The sequence below is a fragment of the Typopeltis vanoorti genome, chromosome 3 (genome assembly GCF_054136105.1).
Source record: "Typopeltis vanoorti isolate ZY-2024b chromosome 3, IOZ_Tvanoo_1.0, whole genome shotgun sequence".
Classification (NCBI taxonomy): domain Eukaryota; kingdom Metazoa; phylum Arthropoda; class Arachnida; order Uropygi; family Thelyphonidae; genus Typopeltis; species Typopeltis vanoorti.
In genome coordinates this window covers 24936001-24958045 of record NC_143551.1, presented here as the reverse complement: position 1 = coordinate 24958045, position 22045 = coordinate 24936001, and the positions used below count along the sequence as shown (strand labels likewise).

At 34.2% G+C, this 22045-nt stretch overlaps 2 protein-coding genes across 2 annotated transcripts in view; both read left to right on the top strand.

Moving 5' to 3' along the window:
- The window catches only part of LOC150107999 (glutamate receptor ionotropic, kainate 2-like), an 82001-nt gene that overhangs the window by 43849 nt on the left and 16107 nt on the right, over positions 1–22045 (top strand). The window lies entirely within an intron of this gene.
- Positions 6870–21720, top strand: LOC150108000 (uncharacterized). The gene is made up of 7 exons (XM_090415358.1): positions 6870–7018; positions 10648–10853; positions 13406–13555; positions 17906–18112; positions 19067–19176; positions 19673–19763; positions 21532–21720. Exons 1-7 carry the CDS (start codon positions 6973–6975, stop codon positions 21718–21720), a joined length of 999 nt encoding a protein of 332 aa, XP_090271484.1. The 5' UTR covers positions 6870–6972.

The window sequence follows — 22045 nt, the reverse complement described above, 5'->3', positions numbered from 1 at the left end:
GAAGTGAAAACAAGGCTTAGAATAAGAACACTTGTCTTGATTAGAAATCAGATGTCATTGACCTAGTACATAACACGCAACCGATTTTCTCTTTCGGTTTGTTTATTATTTTTTTACTTTTTTCTATTGTAGAAAACAATACTAAAATGCATGATGATTCGAATATATTTGCCGAAGTGTTTATAGTTTGCTTCCAGAACTTCCGTGACAGTAAATTATAATTTTCCTTCAGCAGCAGTTGATAGTTTCCCTCAAATCATTCATCATGTTTGAAAGAAGCTGTTAACCGTTAAGCTGTTAAAGTCGAATAATGAGAGTCATAAAAATTAAATCATTCTGTCATTCTGATAAGAGACCCTAAAAAGAATATTTTGAGCTATTTAAACAAAAGGGGGGGAATAAATATTTTATCCCTTGATATCTCTGTTTTTTTAATTTCTATCCATATTTAATTTATTCATTTCATGAAATCATTACTTTGTCGCTAATTCTTTTCAGCGGAGTATCTCCGTATCATACGATGACACACCTTTCATTTCAATGAAGTATAAGGCATGTATGATAACATCATGCAACGATTTCCCAACCTTTTCCTCAACAGATCGGCTGCATTGGTTAGTTTCTCTGAAGAATACGCCACAATGTCCATCTCTGAAAATCAGTTTTTACTTTCCCTAGAACGGAGACAACCTGAAAATACTTGCTGAAAAACATACAATAACCTCTAGCTTTCTAGAATAAATACTGTTCTTCCATATAAAAATATGAACGCACGAGTTTCTGTTTCCTGCTAATTAAAACTAATTGATTTTTTCTGAATTTTGGCTGGTTCACACGCGTGTCACTATGATATGATAACAAGAGTAATGTCACTTTTTTTCCCTTTTTCCAAATGATGATGAAGACAAAATCATATACCTCGTAATATTAATTGAAAGAAAGCTGTGAAGTGTATATGATTATTAGGTCTTGGAAGTGTTTTAGAATAACAATAAAAGAAAGTAAGACCAAAGCCTGTACAAAGTAATTTCAAAAAGAAAGGATCAGGGGCGAATTCTCCATGCTGGCAATGCTTACTGCGCAAGCTCATTACTTAAGAAAGAAGTAATATTTATTTGTTAATAAATGCATGCATTTATAAGCATTCCATTTAGGCTTTTATTTTTGTAGACAGAAGACGTCTTAAGCTTGCGCGGCAATAATTGGGATTTGCGTTGTGTATCGAAGGCAGATGCTTGCTCGTCTAGTCAAAGCTACTTTGGCTTGCTCGGTTGTGGGAGTTTCCAGGTCCTCGCTTCAGCACTGTGATTTCATGTGAGCGCATACCCATTTCCGCTCCCTTCACGTCGTCTCACTCTGTTGCTTAAAAACAGACCATACGCAGTCAAAGTAGCTCTAGTCAGTGACCTTCAGGCAGCCTTTACAAGTCTAATGTTACTTGGGAAAATTAAGTTGCAACCAACTTTTTATGACGATGTTATTGACCAGTTCATAAAGAAGAACCCTTGGGTAGAATTTGCATTCAAGTAGCTAAATTGAAAAAGTTAGAATATCATTTGTAAAATAAATGTTGTATTTGTAAGATTAAATGTACAAAAAATTCTAAATATATAGTTTTAAATGGTCAGTAATTCATTATTCCGCTAATCAGACATCAATAACATTTCTCACTCCCTGAATGATAACAAGAGCAAGCGTGAATTTCAAGACCAGCATTCGCCCCTGCAGTCAGAGTTCATTGTTCTATTTAAATTCTAGCATTTGTTCCTTAACGTGTTAGATACCTTACTCTGTGTTTTAAAAATCTAATTTCTTTACATTGGTTACTGGTATTTATATGTTTATCTCACACTAGATGAAGTCTAATTTTAGACGAAACTAGTAGTGTAATTAAAGATTTTTATTTAAATCTCGGTTCTAGTCATTAAAAGTTTTTAAAATATGATATCAACCCGAGTAATCATCAATCAAACTCACACACACACACACACACACACAAATAAAATAGCCGCTGAATCTTTTCAAACTATTTCTCCTCTCACCACTCAACCTAAGTGACCATATATAAGCACGGTAGACACGATATGGTCTTATCAATTACACCGATAGATTTCTACTGCCATCAATTTGTTTTTTGATTAAGATGTCTAAAAACTGAAGTTGTTTTTCTCTTTCAAGTTCCAGAGTGAATTTAGTAGAATGATGGAAGGCGTTGATCTTTTTGACAAAATCATGTATGTCATCTTTGTTATTGTTCCATACGATGAAGATATCGTCCACATATCGGCGTACAGAAAACCGACCAATACAGGTCGCTACCTACATTTCAACTCCTCTCACCACATCTCACATAAACTCAGCATTGTACACATGTTAAAGAAAAGAGCGATTCGCATCACAACGGACAACAAGACCCTTCAAGATGAGTTAAAATTTATTTCCAACAATCTGTACTTGAACGGCTATCCAAGAAGACTAGTCAATAAAGTCCTTTTCTCTGAACCACCACAAAGAGAACAATAAGATATTCAATATATAAAAACGATTGCAATTCCGTTTGTAAGTGGCATCTCCAACAAGCTCGCCAATCTCCAAAAACAACACAAAATAAGAGTAACATTTAAATCAATAGAATCTATTAATAAACTACTAAGATCTCCAAAGATAATCATCCTTTCTATAAATATGCTGTAGTTTATAATATTCCATGCTAATATTGCTCTAGTTACATCGGACAGACTTCGAGAAGCCTCGAAATCAGGCAAAAGGAGCACATTGGCTATGTCAAAAACAACAGACAGAACATGTCTGGCATATCGTCTCATTTCTCTACAACTAACCATGTCATCGAGTGGGACAAAAGCTGTTCCCCTTACATAGAGGAAGATTACCATTCAAGAATTTTCAAAGAAGCAGCCACAGTCGCCCGTTCTACTGTAAACCCTAACAGAAACCAAGGCCTAATATTCCCAGAGATATGGAAAACCCTAATCAGAACCTTAAAAACGGAAGAAATGAACTTTAATACAAACTACAGAAAGTTCCTCAGCAACAGCTAGCTGATCTTGTACACGCGATACGTGTTTCACTCACGTTTAATACTATTTTATTTGTAATTATTCTAGTCAGTTTTTTATTCTTGTCAGTTTTGCAGTTACGTATAATTGTGAGATTGTTCTATATGTAAGTGCCCTGAAGATGCCAACAGATAAGTGTGGCGAAACTAGTTGGTTCAGTTAATAAAATTGATCAACACTTGATCGGTAAACCAAATATTATTATTTACTAATTTATGATCAAGAATATAACCTTCATAATCTTAATCCTTTTTTTAGCCAAACTCTAAAATGTTTGTAAAATCACTAGATTTGGATGACTAGTTCCAGAAATGCACTCTCTCTCTCTCTCTCTTTATGTGTATTGGGCTGGTGAAAGTGATCTTGCTTGTGTATCCAAGCGTAATTAATAGCAGGCAGATTAGCAGAGTTTTAATTTTACGGTTTCCTTCAAAAAGAGAATGTAGATAGGTGGATAGTGCGTTTCATCATATTATTTAATATCCAAGTTACCAGAACTGTATGTTTGCTAAATTCTCTTAATTAGAATAGCAGTCAATATGAAAGGAGAACGGAGGCTATCCATTTTCCTTCGAAACCAACTGTACATTTTTTGGCTCAGTAATTAATCCCACTGAAGATGAAGATTGCTAGGAAGTGGGCAAGAAAAAGGAAGTTTGCAGATGCACTCAGAAAGCTGCCAATTTCTATAGAGACATTTTCTGATTTCGGACTAGCAAATATTGTAAGTTCAGATGGATTCGAGCATCACAGTTTCAGAAGAGGAAGTAAAGGAAAGATAGGAATATATTTAGGAATATATAGGAATATATTCCAAATCCAGGATAGATATTGCTGATACCTCTGGAAACATATGATTGAGTGCAACTTGTAGGTGTATGAGTGACAGCTGAGGACACGAAATATGTATTGAGAAGCTTGAACTCGGTCCTGGTAAATGTTGACGTCTTTTTCTTTGACTTCATCCATAGCATTGAAAACCGGCATTGCAATTAATCTGACGATAAAAAGTCATTCGTATTCTGCGTCACTTACTGGAGTGGTGAGTGAGTTTTATTATTTGGAGAGATATTTCAGAATTGAACACGTTGCGTTTTTGGCAAAAGTCATCAATGAATCTTGAAATGTGCACCTTAGTTTGAATTTCATCCGAACTGCAAAGTTATTTGTTTCTAAAGTTAAGGGAATAAATGGATTTATGATAGTTTTGAATATTCAGTTTTTCTTACTTCATAATTAGCTTTTAATATTCTGTTTGATGTTTTCTTGTTTGATGTGCTGGTAAACAAATATTTAAGGCTTCAGATGTTTTCTGTTTTCCTGTATTCCTTCCTTAGTTAACCAATGACGAACGGCTAGCGAGGAATGCCAAATTTGTCATGCTTCTCTAGCAACACTATGAACATAGCAATTAAAATATTAAGGTATACAGGGGATAATAAATACTGTACACTAATTTATATATCGCACATTTTTTTAAAAAAATATAAATATGAAAGCATTCGGTATGTTCGAGATAGCATACCATTGCCGTTAAATTCAATGGATGGCATGATTATATCGAGCGACTGGAATATGATCTGTTATCTGTGTTTAGCAAGATCTTTTTCTTACGTTTGCGAGTTTAATTTTCAGTTCCAACTCATATCATCAAGAGCGTCTGTGAATAGTCCAAACGCACTCTGTTATTTCTCTAATAGTTACATAGCAAAAGAAAATCAAGGTAGCATAGCATTAAAGAATTTGTGAGAAATGCGTGTTTCAGAAGACGTTTTGAAACAAAAAATCACTATATTATTCTTGAAATTTTCTTTGTAATCTTAAGCATTCAAAACCTGCATAAACTTTCTGAAAGAGCTTACACAGCTCTTTGGTTTCGATGAAACTCTTTAGTTAGAAAGACCTACGTTCGAATGCCATCTAAGAATCGAAGGACCTTTATCCGGGCGTTTCATCTGAATGTGAGCTAGCTAGCATCAAAAGTTGTCAGAGAATTTCTTCCCGGAAACTAGGTTTTTTCGTCCAATAACTAGGGAAACCGACAGGAGAATACACTCAATTTATGACGAAATTACATTATAGCCAATAACATTATACTTGTTTCACTTACTTGCCAATAGGGGCTTCACGGTCGTTGTATCGTTATACGCTAAATAAATGAATAATTTTTCAGTTGTTCACCTCTGTTATTATTGAGTAATTACAGATAATATTTAGTTTACATTAAATTTAAGCATTTATTAATTACAAAAATATTTGTGAGAAAATTTCATCCTAAATATAGAAATATAATCTCATCTTGTCTTAGTTGTTTTACTCTTTAGTAGATTGGTTGCAGTTGATCTTATTTATCTTATACCTAGTGGTTATACGTATCTGTTGCTATTTTCTTTCTTTAGTCTACAGAGGAATGCAATATTTTTTTGAAATTTGCTAGTAATGTAAAAGAAAATTCCGACTTTCTGTAAAAAAGTTTCGTCAATGTCCATCTATTTCGACAGAAATTCTAACGTTCTCCCCATCATAAACGAAATGTAGACAGGTCTGTTCTCCAAGGAAATTCGTCAAGTCTACTCACACTCTTCCGCTTTAAACATTCCTTCCACAGTCTCTGATTTCATGAACAAATCAAACTCTACACTACATTTGAATGCTGTTGTCACATTTTGAGCAGTGCAGGTACCTAAAATTAATATTCTACTGTCCCTTTATTACATATACTCTATGATATTTGTCCGTGGTTTCCATAGTCAGTCGCCAAGTAGCCTTGAATGCAGACTTGATAATTTCGTAGGACCTAGAATAAATGGGCGTTGTAAGATATATTCTCTTGTCAGCTGCATTCTGTTCTCCAGATGCAGAGAAACACCAGAATCGATCATTAATTCTTCGTATGCAAGTACAAGAGAGCATTCATCAATTGTTGTCACTGTTGTTGCGATGGCATTGAAGTCTGTTTTCATTTCTAGCATAATTCGTAAGGTTTAAGAATTTTTTTTAATTCCCATTGACAAAGTATGTGCTTTAACCGAGAGTCATTTTTCATAAAACCTGCTGAGAATTAAATAATTTATTTCACTCAGTTTATTGTCCCTTGTAAACAAAGTGAATCCCACTCATTAAATAATAACAAGTGTATTCAGGAGTAAACTTGTCGATAAAATCAGACCTTGAGAGCTTCGGTTGCTTGACGATATAGTTTCTCTTTGGATAAATTATGATTCAGGATCCATACATTTTTTTACGTACGCACGAGCAGGTTTTGAATTCGTTGGTACTTATAGGTGAGCTAATATTTTCAGTTCTTTCAGATGCGTAGCTTGTAGAAGTATGCTGTTTATGAACGTGTTCCTGTTCACATTGATTTTCACTTTATTGGCCATATTTGTGAGCACAGGTAAGAATGCTTTTTCAATGCCACTCTGTAGGTTAGAATATTATCAAAGTTACGTGAAAACATTTATCAATTAGTAATTCAAATGAAACAGATAAAATTTTACTAGAAAAAGCATATAACGCATTATAATTCGTTTAATTAATTTAATAATTGTTTTTTTAAAAATAACCACAAATTTCTCTTATACTTAATACTATAATAAAGTATCAATCTATGTTATCAATTATCACGCAGAAGTGTTAATATGTCAAAGTAATCCACAAAAGGAGGGAATGTTTGTTTCTAGACATTTTTGTAATTGTGTTGATTATTCAATATGATATTTGTTTTGTTTTCTTTCTTTTTTAAAAACAACTTCAATTAAATTAATATGCATTTTGGAATTCAACAGATGGTGAGAATATCAACGTATCGTTTCACATATCTCTAGAAGGATCTGAAGAAATCTGGAAGTGCTCGGCTCTACAAAAACTGGTGAAAGAAATATATCATGGAAATATGATTACTGAAAATGAAATCGTCATTTTGTATTCTTCAAAATCAGGTAAAGTTTGATAAGTACACTAACGTGACTATAGGCGTGGAATAGCTGTTGCACAACTGATAACCAAGCCGTTAACAGATTTACTATGTATAGGTTTGGGGTAACGATAATATTTGTTTATACATATAAGGCATGTATTTCAGTTATTCTAACGCATTTTGAGGTAACCGTCGTGATGTTTACTGACCAGCAGATTCAACTTTCATGTTGATCTCTATATTATGATTGTAATCATTATTGTACCACTGGGCACATTCTTAAAATAATTGATTAAGCAGCTACTGTGTATAAAATATATTATTAAGGACATGAAAAGATACTCTTCATGCTTAGTATAATATTATTCTGAATGGACATAACAGTGGAAAGAAAGATAAACATAAGATAAATAGTCTCTCACACACACACACACGGTTGTAGACCTATCTTATGTTATTATTAAAACTGAATGACTAATTGTGTGATAACTCAGAAACGATGCCCAAAACAAAACATGAACTTTTTTTCAAGCCACTTCAGGCCTTCATTATGCAGATCATTCTCACACCTGGCGATGAAATTCATCTGCCATCCAAAGACATTTTAAATGGGAGATGAAATTTGTGTTTATTGTTGACATATGCTGTCCCTTATGGCAATGTTTTCGTAAACTATAGAATTTGGAATATCGCGCAGTTGGCGGGAGATGAATTTCATCACCCGGTTTGAGACTGCCTCCTCGCTTATTGGAGGGCTGAAGTGGCTTGAAAGCGTTCAATAAATCTCTAAAGTAGGGTTCCAGGAAGATGCAGAAATAAATTAAAAATTACAAAATATATAAAATTAATAAAAATGGGGAAAAAACATCCTTAACCCACCCACTGTAGAAATGTACTATAGATTTACCAATAAACTTTCGTGGGTGAAAACCACATAAAACGTTATTTTCATGTGACTTAAATTAATCACATTTACCCACTTAATGCTTTAGTACTTCGTATTTCAACTCTGAAAATTTTTAAAAGAACACAGAGTTGAAAATTCGAATACTTCGAATTTCAACTCTGTGCTCTAAATTCGATAGATAGATAAATAATGAGTCTAACAGAGAGAGAGAGAGAGAGAGAGAGAGAGAGAGAGAGAGAGAGAGAGAGAGAGAGAGAAAATGAAGGCTCTTTCAGTTTAAGCATTATTCTTATTCTTACATAAAAGAACAAAACCTAAGAAAAGTAGGAAGACTTCCATCCACTCTTGCTGAGTGAGGATTATCGTACAGGAGTATCTTCTAAACTTTGTGTGAAATGTATTTTTATCTTCAGGTAAAGTTTTAGTTTTTACAGAGCAGAAGTTGGGTTGATGGTGGAATAATGATTTACAAGAAGCAGTGACGGTTAAGAGGAAGGCAAAGCAGAAGTGGGACTAGTCAAGAGTGGAAGAGGACAGAGAGGAATACAGATAGAAAAAGCAAGAAGCCAAGAGAGTTGTTGCACATGTGAAGGCCATGGCATATCAAGACATTTATGATCAATTAGAAACAAAGGAAGGATAGAAAAAGATTTACAGATTGGCAAAATGTAGAAATAAGTCTTCAACGGACATCGTACATGTGAGGCAAATCAAAGACGCTGAAGGAAGAATATTATGGAGGGATGTGGACATAAGACACAGATGGAGAATATACGTTGAGGGATTTTTGAATGAGGAAAATGCGAGGACTCACAGAGAAGATGGGCAGCCTTCAGAGGGATGGTGCAGAACATCAGTAGTGTGGAAGTGAAGAAGACCATGAAGAGGATGAAGAATGGAAAATTGGTGAGCCCAGACACCATTCGAGTAGAGGCATGGAAGGCTGTGAGGAATGAGGGAATTGACCTGCTGTGGGGACCTGTTCATGAAAGATGGCCAACAGGAAAATATACCCGAGGAATAGAGGAAACGTACTCTTCTCCCCATCTACAAGGGTAAAGGGATGCACAAGACTGTAAGAATTACAGAGGAATATAGTTGATGTCCCACACAATGAAACTCGTGAAAGTGTTCTTGATGGAAGATTGAGGAAGGAGGTGGAGATAGTAAAGGAGAAATTTGGCTTCATGCCTGGTCGATAGGCCACAGATGCTATCTTTGGAGCATGACAAATGATGGAAAGTTTCGACAGAAGCAACGGGAGTTACATCTGGTATTTATTGATCTGGATAAAGCGAATGATAGAGTGCCAAAGCAAGACGTCTGGAGGTGTCTGAGGGAGAAGTGGTACCGGAGCAATATGTCAGGTTGGTGCAGGAGATGTACAGAAATGTGAAGACAAGTCTTTGAACCTGCCTGAGAGTGACAGAAACTTTTCCGGTGACACTTGGTTTGCATCAAAAGTCTGTATTACGTCCGTTCCTGTATAATATTGTGATGAAGGTGGTGACAGAGGAGGTGAGAGAAACCGCGCCGCCTTGCATTATGTTGTATGCAGATGACATCGTGCTGTGTGCAGAATCAAGAGGAGAAGTGGCAGCCGAACTAGAAAGCTGGAGGAAGTAAGACCGAATATATGTGTTGCAAAGTGGATGGCAGCCAGTAAACAGATCTGGAGCTGGAAGGAAATGTCATCAGGAAGGTGAGTGAATTTCGATACTTAGGTTCAACAACGAAAGAGAATGGTGAGGCTGAGAAGGAAGTGGGATGCAGGATACAAGCAAGACGGAGGAAATGGAGAGAGAGATGGCTGGAGTGCTATGTGATAAGAGGGTGCCAATCAATCTAAAAGGCAAATGTTACAACACAGTAGTGAGAGACCAACTAAGACGTATGCTTTGGAAACTGTGACCCTGAGGAAAAATAACATCAGCAGGATGGAGGTAGTGGAGATGAGAATGCTTAGGTGGATGTGCGGTGTGACCAGAAAGGATCTTCTGAGAAATGACTATGTAAAGGGATCGGTGAAAGTTACAAACTTAGGATCAAAGATACAGGAGGCAAGGTTGAGATGGTTTGGTCATGTGATGAGGAGGGAGGAAGAGTATGTGGGAAGAAATGTCATGCAGATGGATGTGCAAGGAAAGAGGAAACGCGGACGGCCAAATGAGAGATGATGGTGCAGGATTTGAGGATGAAGAACTTGGATGTGGTTACAGCCCAAGACAGGAAGTTGTGGAGGAGACTCACCACAAACAGCGATCCTATTTAAGTGGGAAAAGCTTCAGAAGAAGAAGAAGGTAATCTGGTAGTTTTTAAATATTTTTAGGATAAACAGATTATCAACAACATTGTATCAGGTATCTGAAATGTCTAATGGTCAAGAGCGTTCTATAAACCACTTTCGTGTGTTACAGAAACATCTAAATTGTAAAAATATTTAGAAATGAAACCATTTAAGACTAAGATAAAAATATTACTCTCAGCTCAATTCAGTTACTCATGCATTTTAAATAGCACAGTTCTGATTTCACCGACGCAACTTGAACACTCCGTCATTTATGGATTATTTGCTGTCGTGAAAACGGTCGCTATATAAACTGAAACCAAACATCAAATAGACTTTAACTGTTTATTATTTAAATAATTATTTTGTTTTTTACTTATCTTCACTTTGGGATATTTTAATCAAGTCGTAAATCGAGTGTTCTTTGAAATAATTATTTTTACTTTGTATGTTACAGATCCGATAACAGTATCTTGCGTAACAACTAACTTGTCCAAGTTGGGGTATCCGCACATGCTTTTCGATATTCAGACAGGTTTACAGACAATCGCTGACATTTACAATCCGTTTATTATAGAAAAGCGCTACGGATTAAAAATGGACAAGCTACTGTTAATTTATCTGTGTGACAAAGGCCAAGAAAATTTGGATTATCTAAGGAAGGTAATTTCAATTCTGTCGCAATTTTAATTTCTTTAGTAAATTAATAATTAATAATCTGCTGACATTTTGGACTGGACACAATTCCCATAATTTTAGAATTGAGAAACGTCCACAATGACTCTCTCTCTCTCTCTCTCTCTCTCTCTCTCTCTCTCTCTATCTCTCTCTTTGTTTAAATAAATAAATAATTACACAATCGAACTGAACGTGTGCGCATGGAAATGGTAACGTTCATTCCCACCATATGATTTCGTATTTATTTTCTTGTATCTCTGCTCTTCATTAACAGACTACCTTTTTTATTTTTCTATTAGTTTTGTATAATTTATTTTTCTCAAATATTTCATTAAAAAACTCTTCTGAATTTTTATGGCGCAGAATATCTCGTTTTTATTTTTTTATTTTGTAGATTAGCCGGTCTTTTTGGCCGAGTTAACCACTTCATATCCGCTCTCCAATCAAAAGGCTGCGGGCTCGAATCCCGCTGTGAGCATGGATATTTTTGATTGTCAGTGGAAATACCAGTGGTGGTCGGTGGTAGATGGCGTTGGCGTAGTTGCGGTCAGTTGGTTATTGATTTGCGGACAAGGAGTTGTAGAGCAGATCCTCTGCTTCGATGAGTCCTTGGACTTCCTGGAGGTGTCAAATTATAATAATTAGTATTATCCTTGCCATGCTTTAGAAAGTGATGCCAAGACACCAAACTTGGAGATTGGATAATCCAAAGAGGGGAAGGGTCAGCAGCTTACCTATTTGCTTAGAAGTTTTGCTATTCTTTAAATGGCTAATATAGCCTGCTTTCGTTTAAGAGTGCCCCTTTCTTATAATGTCATTGGCCCTTTTCGCAAATTCTAGGGCATTACTGAAGAGTTATAAAACTAATATATGAAGAATAAAAATAGGAGAAAATTTGGACATATCTTTTGAGATGTTGTACTCCTTCTCCTTATTTCAGCGATGTGCCTTCATATGATGTTAAGCTGTTAAAGAAAGGGTTTTTTGGGGGGGAGCGGGGGAAGTTGGGTAAAGTAATGTGGGGGAATTATTTAAAAAAATCCGGGTTTTGTAATAAATGTATAATATTATTATTATTAATGGAAAGTAGAGAGCTTTTGAGGACGGGAGTGAAAAAGGGATCTGAAGAGAGAAAATAATTTTTTTGGGGAAGAGGAAGAATTTAAAGGAATAATTCAGGGGTGGGAGTGACTGACTTCTCCTACGAGTTCCGGAGACGGCGGTTGTCGAAACGGCTCACACCCCTTCACTCCCAACCTTGACGTTTTCCCTGAAATTCCTCCTCTTCCCCAAAATATTATTTTCTATCTTCATATCCTTCTCTCACCTCCCACAAAACGCTCTCTACCCATCCTTAATAATAATATTATACATATATTAAAACACCCGTTCTTTTTTTAAATAATTCTCCCAATTTACTTTACCCCCATTTCTCCAAAAAAAAAAAAAAACCCTTCATTTAATAGTTTAACAGCATATGAAGGCACATCGCCGAAATAAGGAGACAGAAAACAACATCCAAAAAGATATGTCCAAATTTTCTCCTATTTTTATTCTTCATATGTTAGATTTATAACTCTTCAGTAATACCCTAAGTTTTGGGTAAACAGCCAATGATATAGTTAAAAAAAAGGGAACTCCTAAACGAAAATGTGACGAAAGTAGTCTATATTAGCCATTAAAGTAATAGTTTATTTTTTAGTGGAGTAACATGGGAATTTTCCCAGAAATAATACCATTAATGGTTTTGTTTAAAACAAAACTTAGGCAATTCAAAAATTAAATCTTTTTTCTTTTTCAGCGCAAATTATTCTCGGAGTAATTTTTTAGACAACAGTAATCATGTTATTTTCATGTGGATCTTTGAATCCATTTTTAGGTTATGGATGTAGTAGGTTCATTTCCGAAAAAAAAATAATAATAACAAAAATAAAATAAAATAAAATAAAATAAAATAAAATAAAATAAAATAAATAAAATAACATAAATGAAAAATAAAATAAAAAGCGAATAATTATGTACTCAGTCCCTTTTGTCATCTAATCCATACACTCATATATAACAACTTTGCTCTGATATTTGGAAAGTTGTTAGTAAATTTTGGCATTTGACATCGATTTTAAATATGTCAAGTCATTCTGGTTTTTGTTTGAATCTGATAATGTCTGCAACACATGCACAAAGTAGCCAAGTGTTTTCAGTTGTCGAGTTTAGGAATGATCCGAAAAAAACAAATATCCTGTTGCAAAACTTGCTTGTTTTGACTTCCTCGGATCCTTTTCATATTTGTTTAATATAGCTTTGCATAGTTTTCACAAATACAAATCCTTTATTTTTTTTTATCAATATGGTTAAATTTCTATTTAAGAAAGTGCCAATGCCTAGATGTATTTAAATTTCTGTGTCATGTAATGGGGAATGTTGTACATATTTTAGCTGCAGTTTTTATCATTTATAAAATTGTCTAACCAGTTGTTTGTATGTCTGCATTCACTCCTATTAAGTTACGTACAAATTACATTTTTTTACCTCTCCAGGTGCCGGTTTCTATAAAATATTACATGAGATGGTTCGTTTTTATTGATGTAGCACAGAACGTCGACAATTTATCAGTCGCCTTTTCCAACATGACTGGGATTTATTACATTGTTTTTATTTCATACATGGATGAAGAAAAGAAATGTAATGTACGAATATTGAAAATTTCATTCATCCAATTAATATAATTCCACAATAATTATCCTGTTAATTAAACAATAAATGTTTCATTAGTAGCTCATTTGTAAATGCATGATAAAGTTTTATATAAGCAAATTACATATTTTTTATTACATTCGATAGTTATATGGTGTATATATTATTAAAGATGTAAAAGGAATAAATGACGAAATCCCCCTCGTTAGATTTATGTTTATAGTGAATCAAGTTTCATGAAACTGTTGTACAATACTGTGACTTTCTTTCTTGACTACTTGTATTAGAAACTATAACACGTTTTAGGAATGTTAGTCAAGTGAATAATATATTTATTATCTTTCTAGGTTCACCGATTTTTGCTATTAATTATTGGAAGTAATGGTGTACATTTTTATCTATTTTAGGAACGCCATACAATCTTGGAGTCAACGGGTGCATGGATTTTAGCTTTCTTGTTAAGTCTTTATGCCAGTTAGTCATTCCAGGTAATAGATCATTTGTGTCATTATGGTTTGTTTGCGTAGGATCTGTACTGAGAACATCACAGACGGACGTGTCTGATAGTATATGGTTAATTTTCTCTTCTTACTCTTTTGCATTTAAGATAAAAGTATTATTGCCTTTGTTAGCTTTAAGTATGATAATGTCTTTATTATTCTTTAATTTGAGTAGTGTTCTTCTTTCCATTTGATTAGAGTTGGTGTTAGGAGATCTTGACGGAGCAGAGAGGACTATGCTGCATTTTAATCGTAGGTCATTAAATATTGGGTGTGGTAGCACTGAGATCTCTTTTTCTAAGTTGCAGATGAACTCAATTTTAGGAATTGCAGTAGGTTTTAAGGCGAAATCGAATCCTTTTTTGAGAATACAGTTCTCACGTGTTGTTAAAATGTGTTTAGATAGGTTCATTATCACTTGGTTATCTGGTAGAGACGGATTAGAGTTAATGTAATTATCATATAGCAATTTGAATTTATCAATTTGCGTCTTTTTGCTGTAACTGAAGTTTGTTGCATAACTGTTGTTAATCATACTATCTAAAAGTTGCCAGGTATCTACGTCAAGGTTATTAGAGATGTCTGTGAACAAATCATAGCATTGAGAGTCTATTTTGCTTTTCAAGGCTCTCGTATGGCTAATTCTTTCTCTGAGAAGGGCGAGTGAAGTTTTGGAATAAATAATATCAGCTTTGTTTGTTTTAAAATGAGAGAAGAAATGTTGGTATAATATTATTGTCTGCACACCTTTTGTAATTGGCATGAACTTTCACGCCAATTACATTATGTCTCTTAATAAATAAATCATGTTCCCGAGACACGCGAATTGTCTCGCATAGTACTAATTTTGTATGAATTACAACTGTCAATTAAACCCTAGTCTGTTACCTTCAAATCGCTTACCAATTGTATCCCTGAAGATGCCGATTGCACTAATCTGTGAAACTAGTAAGATAATAAATATATTACTCACTAGACTAACATTCCTAAAATGTGTTACAGTTTCAAATACAAGTAGTCAAGAAAGAACGTCACGCTATGAACAGGATCGACGAGATCAATAAACGAAAGGTACGCAATCTTGAAGGTTTAAAATGCAAAAAGGCCAAGTGTTTAAACCATCTGACATTTTTAAAAAGGTGTCGAAACAATAACGTTATCCAAAAATTTCTTCGTCTCAAACAACATTTTAAAACAAACAAATCTAATATTATTTTCCACCAAATTTCATTTGCCGTTCTCTGAGAAAGAATTAGCCATACGAGAAACTTGCTCAGCCAAATAGACTCTCAATGCTATGATTTGTTCACAGACATCTCCAATAACCTTGACGTAGATATCTGACAACATTTAGATAATATGATTAGCTACAGTTAAGCCAAAACCTTCAGTTACAGCAAAAAGACGCAAATTGATAAATTCAACATGCTATATGATAATTACATTAAATCTAAACCGTCTCTACCAGATAACCAAGTGATAATGAACCTACATAAACACATTTTAACAAAACCTGAGATCTCAATTCTCACAAATGGATTCAATTTCGCCTTAAAACCTACTGCTATTCCTAAAATAGAGTTCATATGCAACTAAGAAAAGCCATCTCATTGCTACCACACACAATATCTAATGACCTACAATTAAAAAGCAGCATAATCTTCTCCGCTCTGTCAATATCTCCTAACACCAACTCTAACCAAATGAAAAGAAGAACACTACTCAAATTAAAGAATAATAAAGACATCATCATACTTAAAGCTAACAAAGGCAATAATACTGTTGTCTTAAATGCAAAAGATTATGAAGAGAAAATAAACCATCTATTATCAGACACGTCTGTCTATGATGTTCTCAGTACAGATCCTACGCAAAAAAAACCATAATAACACCAATGATCTATTACGTGGAATGGCTAACTGGCATATACACTTAATAAGAAAGCTAAACTCCATGCACCCGTTGACTCCAAGATTGTATGGCGTTCCTAAAATACATACAAATGTACACCATTACGTCCAATAGTTGATGGAATCTATTCTCCAACTTACCAACTATCTAAATATCTAGCCATTGATCAAAAACTCACAACATTTTATTGAGAAATTAAAAACATCCCTAACTCTGAAAATGATATACAAGCACGCCATGACGTCACATCTCTGTTTACAATCATTCCAGTTGTGAAAGTCATCAACATCTTAGACAACTTGTTACCAAGAAACATCACTACATTGTTCAATCATTGTTTAACTTCGAACTATTACGTTTGGGAAAAACACGTCTAAAAACAACTTACCGGATTAGCCATGGAAAGCCCCCTCTCTCCTTCTTTTGCTGACTTATTCTTGAAAGACCTAGAAGATAAAATCTTATCTCAAATTACTCAAAACCTAAAACTTGGTACAGATATGTAGATGATATCCTTATCATTTGGAATCGTAAGAAAGAAGAACTAATGGATTATCTCAACAAAATGAAGTTTCCACCATACCCTCAAATTCACATTAGAAATTGAAAAAGATGAAAAACTTCCATTCCTGGACATCCTAATATAGAAACAAACCAATAACAGTATCAACCTGTCTGTGTATAGAAAACTTACGAATAATGGACGTTACCTCCATTTCAACTCGTCACATGATATATCTCATAATCTAAGCATTATCCATATGCTTAAGAAAAGAGCTATACAGTACACCACAGACCAAGATGACTTTCAAGAAGAATTACCTACAATATCTAGAGAGCTATCCTTAAATTGTTATCCTAAAAGACTCTGCAAAAGATTCCCTTTTCGGATATACCACAAATACAACGTGATGACACCCACTACATCAGTACTATAAGTATTCCATTTGTTAGCACCATTTCCAAAAAATTGGTTATCCTTCTAAAACCACACAATATTAGAGTAACATTCAAGCCAGTCAATACTATTCGGAAATTTTTAAGATCACTGATGTATATATTGGTCAGATAACACCACAGGTGTTAGATACATTGGTTAAAGACTAACACTAATTAAGACTAACACCACAGGTGTTAGATACATTGGTCAGACCACTAGAAGCTTCGAAACGAGACGCAAGGATCACATACGCTATGCTAGAAACAACATACAAGATATTTCAGACCTTTCTTCCCACTTCGCCACTACCAACAATATTTTTAAGTGGAGTGAGGGTCATATGCCCTATATAGAAGAGAACTACCATTCCAGAACCTTAAAGGAAGCTGCTATAGTCACCCGTTCAACAAGAAACCTAAATAAGAATCAAGGTATAATCCTACCGGAAATTTGGAAAACTTTAATTAGATCATTAACCAACAAAGAAATGAACTTTTCAGCCAATTACATTATGCCTCTAAAGAAATAAATCATGTTCCCGAGACACGCGTATTGTCTCACACAGTACTAATTTTGTATGAATTAGAACTGTCAGTTAAAATCTGGTCTGTTACCTTCATATCACTTACCAGTTGTATACCTGAAGATGCCGATAGCAAAAATCTCTGAAACTAGTAGGATAATAAATATATTACTCTCTTGACTAACATTCCTAAAATGTGTTATAGTTTCTGTTGTACAATACATTTCAAATGTATGACTAAATGAGTCAATTACATTATTAACAATTCATAATAATAAATTTAAAAAATTAAATAAAATGATAATATTAAATTACAAACTAAAGCCATTAATACTAATAAACAGATAAATGTTAAAATAAATCATTCATCCATCAGTTTGTGACAAACGCGCAGTGATTTGAATGCTATTTAATTTTTTTAAAAATCTGCGTATATTTTTCTTTCTTTTTTTATTTTAATTATCATCAGGAATCACGATGCGATACTAACGAAATGATCGGAGATCGAGATATTTTATATTCCATTCGTTGGTTTAGGAGGCCATGTTTTCCCTCAAATTCTCTGGAGGTCACTAGCGAGTTCACCATTGCAATGGGCTTCTCTACACTGAAATCGTCAATGTTCTATTACTGCAGGAAATGGGATAATGCTGTAGTAAACTTAGCCGTTAGAGAGGTTAAGTATAGTAAAATTATCATATAATACGTTTGTGATTGTTAACTTGTATGTAATACTTTATTAAACTCCTACATTTAATTCTGATCGTTCCCAAACTTACTAGGAACAGGCTCAGCTTTCTGCCGCCTTGGCGATAAATCCAACTCTCCTATTATTTTTTTAAAGTAAATTTCCTCATTTATTAAATAATCGTTTATATAGAATGAGAATTTTTATTTTTAAATTAATATATTTTAAATTTATTTTATAAATTTTGCTATTATTGAGTTTTCACAACAAGGTTTCTATATCCAGATGAATTTTAAGATGACTCTGTATTAAAAGGCATCGCGCTAACAATTTTCTTAGAAAGAGGATGACTTTACTTCCCAAACAAGACAAAACTATTCGAAATGATACAAAATATTATATATTACAGAAATAGATCAACTGCCTCTGCTATATGCGCATGATTAAGACAGCCTATGTTTGCATTTGTGCTGCTAGTCAATCATACAACAATGCTATTGTATTGTGTTGTATTGTATTGAGGTTTTCTAAAAAAGCCGACGATTTGATTATCATTAAAGAACGAAGAGAATGACTTTGCATAATAAGCGAATTTTATATATCTGAATCTAAGATGTCATTATTTTCTTGTTCCTTGTGCTATATACTATCTAGCTGCGAGCTCTGTTAATCAATTGAAAAAATAAAATAATAATAACAAATAATATTAATGGATGATAATGATGTTGATGACGATAATAATAATAATAATAAGAAGAAGAACAACAACAAGAACAATTCCTTGATTTCATATCTATTTTAGTATTAAATTGAAATTAATAAATTGGAATATATGTGTAAATTTAAGGTTTAAATCAGATATAATCTTGCTTTAACTTCAGAGAGCTCCGGTTTAAATTCACATATTTATCCTAATATTGTATACTCTTTATATCTTTCAAGTATCCGCAGTATTTTGAAGTGAAAGTGGATGATGATGGGGAAAAAATTATAACTGGTCGTCGTCCAGATGGAATCATAATGCTTACATTAGCAAAATTCTTAAATTTTAGGTAAGCCCTCGACTTAAATCTTTCTGCATTTAAGTTCACTCTTTGATTTTATTATATTTATTTATTTTTTACTATCCGCATTAACATAATTATATATATATTCGACTTTCATCATCTGTCAAAGATTATTTTGATATCAAATATGGGGAAAATCAACACATTAATATATTAAAATAAACCTTGACGGTTTAACCCAGTAAGATGTTAAAATATAACGGCAACCCTAATATAATTACAACCCGATACTACTGATGAACCTTTTGACGATTTATGAAATATGCAATGGATTCTTGATATGCAATTAGATTGAATAAATCAGCCAGTCAGTCTATTTTCAAGGATTCAAATCATTGCAGATTTTCCGTGGTATATATTCATGCACAGATTATTGATTTGCCTGCAGTTGTAATCACAAACTTTATCTGAATTAAAACGTATCATGAAATCCGGTATACTACCAATGTAGAAGAAAAAAATTATAAATATTTATTTACAGATATAAGTTAAGAGATTCAGTGGATGGACAATGGGAAATGACTACAAAGGACGGAAATATTACTGGTATAATTGGCATGCTTCATAGACAGGTAAATACATTTACTTACTTTTCGTTAAGTGCCATTCGGACGCTGATAAAGCATTTTTATAATGGTACACATGCTTATTAAACATGTGCTCGAACAATGTGAAATATATATAAGGAGAAATCCTCTTGATAAGTTTTTCCTTAATATTTACTGCTCAGTGCAGTAAATATTAAGGAAACATTTTTGTAGTGTATATACAGATGACCCGATACGTGTTGCAGTAATTATTCGTAAACACCCAGTTTATTCTGGAAACTATATATCAGTGACTCTCCATGGCACATGAAGATACAGCGCAAGGAATGTATGCTAAAAATTGAATGTCGTTTAAATACTAGTTATTAACTTCAGTTTACAGTTAAATATCTTCTAGCAAGTTATTACTATAGGCTACCATACTATTCATCAATCCTTATTTCGACTGGAACATAATTATATGATTTGAAATCCACAGTCATTAATGCAATTGAAATAGGATAAGTTTGATGATAAAGAACTAGAGTTCACACAAAACTATTCTCAACTTCTCAAAGGATTGACAGAGACACTTCGAACAATGGAAGCACTGCTGAATCCAATCTGAAAGATTATGTTTCGATGACGATTACTCAAAGTAAGTTATCGATGATATTTTGTTCACCTCTCGTATACGGTTGGCATCAATTCTCTTAATATTAGTTAAAATTGGAATAATAAATGTGAGATTATTTGGTGGAGAGTGACCATTTGGTATATTCTGTGAACAAAAGAAGATGATTATTGCTGCAGATGGTGCAGCCAAACTAAAATAATGATCACCTTTAAGCCTTCGAGAGCCACCGCAAGCGCCTCCGAAGCTCAGTAAGTACAGATGAAGCCGTTTGGTCGGAAGGACCTGAGTTCGATTCCCGTCCGTGACGTAAGGAATCTTTATCTGGTCTCTTTCGACTAAAGGCGAGTTAGCCGGTCTCATTCGGTGGATGAGCGTTTTTACCGCTGGGAAACTCGCTTTTTTCGTACCATAAAACAGTCAAACCGGTCCTGTGAACACACATGGATTACAGTCATGAATACGTCCCAGCCATATGACGGTCCCGAGTTCGGATACAATGAGGATGGGAAAGAAATGGTGAACTGTCCTGTAAAAATCTTACCAGGAATACTTTGTGAGAAATGCTTACAAAGGCACTTACGGTCTAAAACGACTGAAGGGGAAACCCAAGTGACCAGTGCAGTTCATTTGGCAAGGTCAATGCTTTTTTAATGGAAGGAGCTGGGTTTCAAGGCCTTGTAAAGGCCTTGAAACTGGACCACATAGTGTTCTTCTCTGAAGGGAGAAAGGCTTTCTTTTTCTCCCAGAAACTTATTTTTGTTTAATTATTGCAAAATAGGCGAACAGGCTAGAAACACACAGGTAAAAAATACAATAACACTGGCTTCATAGTTTTTGTTTCTTCGGAGTATTTCCATTAGCTTAACCTTTGCAGAAAGGTATCTAGTTGTCCAGTGATCACATACAATTTGTGTAATGGACATTTATGTAGTTTTTTATCGATGGGACTTGATAGGTAAATTAACTTTTCTCGAATGGTGCTTCTTTCATGGTTGTTACAATGTGAACTGCTTTTTCACTTGCGTTTTAAAGAGTCCATATCGAATTTATTTATTGGAACAAATGTTCGATAATGAGGTACTATACATACTCTTTCGAACTTCAGATGAATGTGTGTTGTTTTTCTTCTTCGACTTCTTTTAAATTTTTTCTAATGAAACCGTTCTCGATTAAAAGGTATTATTACCAACAACACCTGCCCGTAAAGAATCAGTGCGAACACTGATTGCCCATCAAGCAAGATGTCTCACTTCCACAGAAGAAGATCTTAAAACAGAGCTTAACCTCCTGAAAAACACCTTTTTATATAATGGATATTCATCTCGTAATATCACTAAATGTTTGAGACCACGCCAAAAACCTTGACAAGAAGATGAGTCCAATCCTATCACTCAATTTCGAATAATCATCGTAAGAAACGCACTTTTGTATTGCCTTTGTTAAGGGCTTAAGGAAGGAAAGAAAATTTAATTTACCTTCGTACAATTAATAAAGAAAATTAATTTACCTTTAATTATACATTTTATGTATTAACCATGTATGGCACATTCGAAAAGGCCGCGATATTACCTGTCTGGTTGACCGAGAGGTCAGTGTATTCGCTCGACAGCCAAAAGGCTTTTGGTTCGAATCCCGCCATGGGCGTGGCTGTTTGGGAATGTCTGCGAAAATACTACTGGTGGTAGTGGGC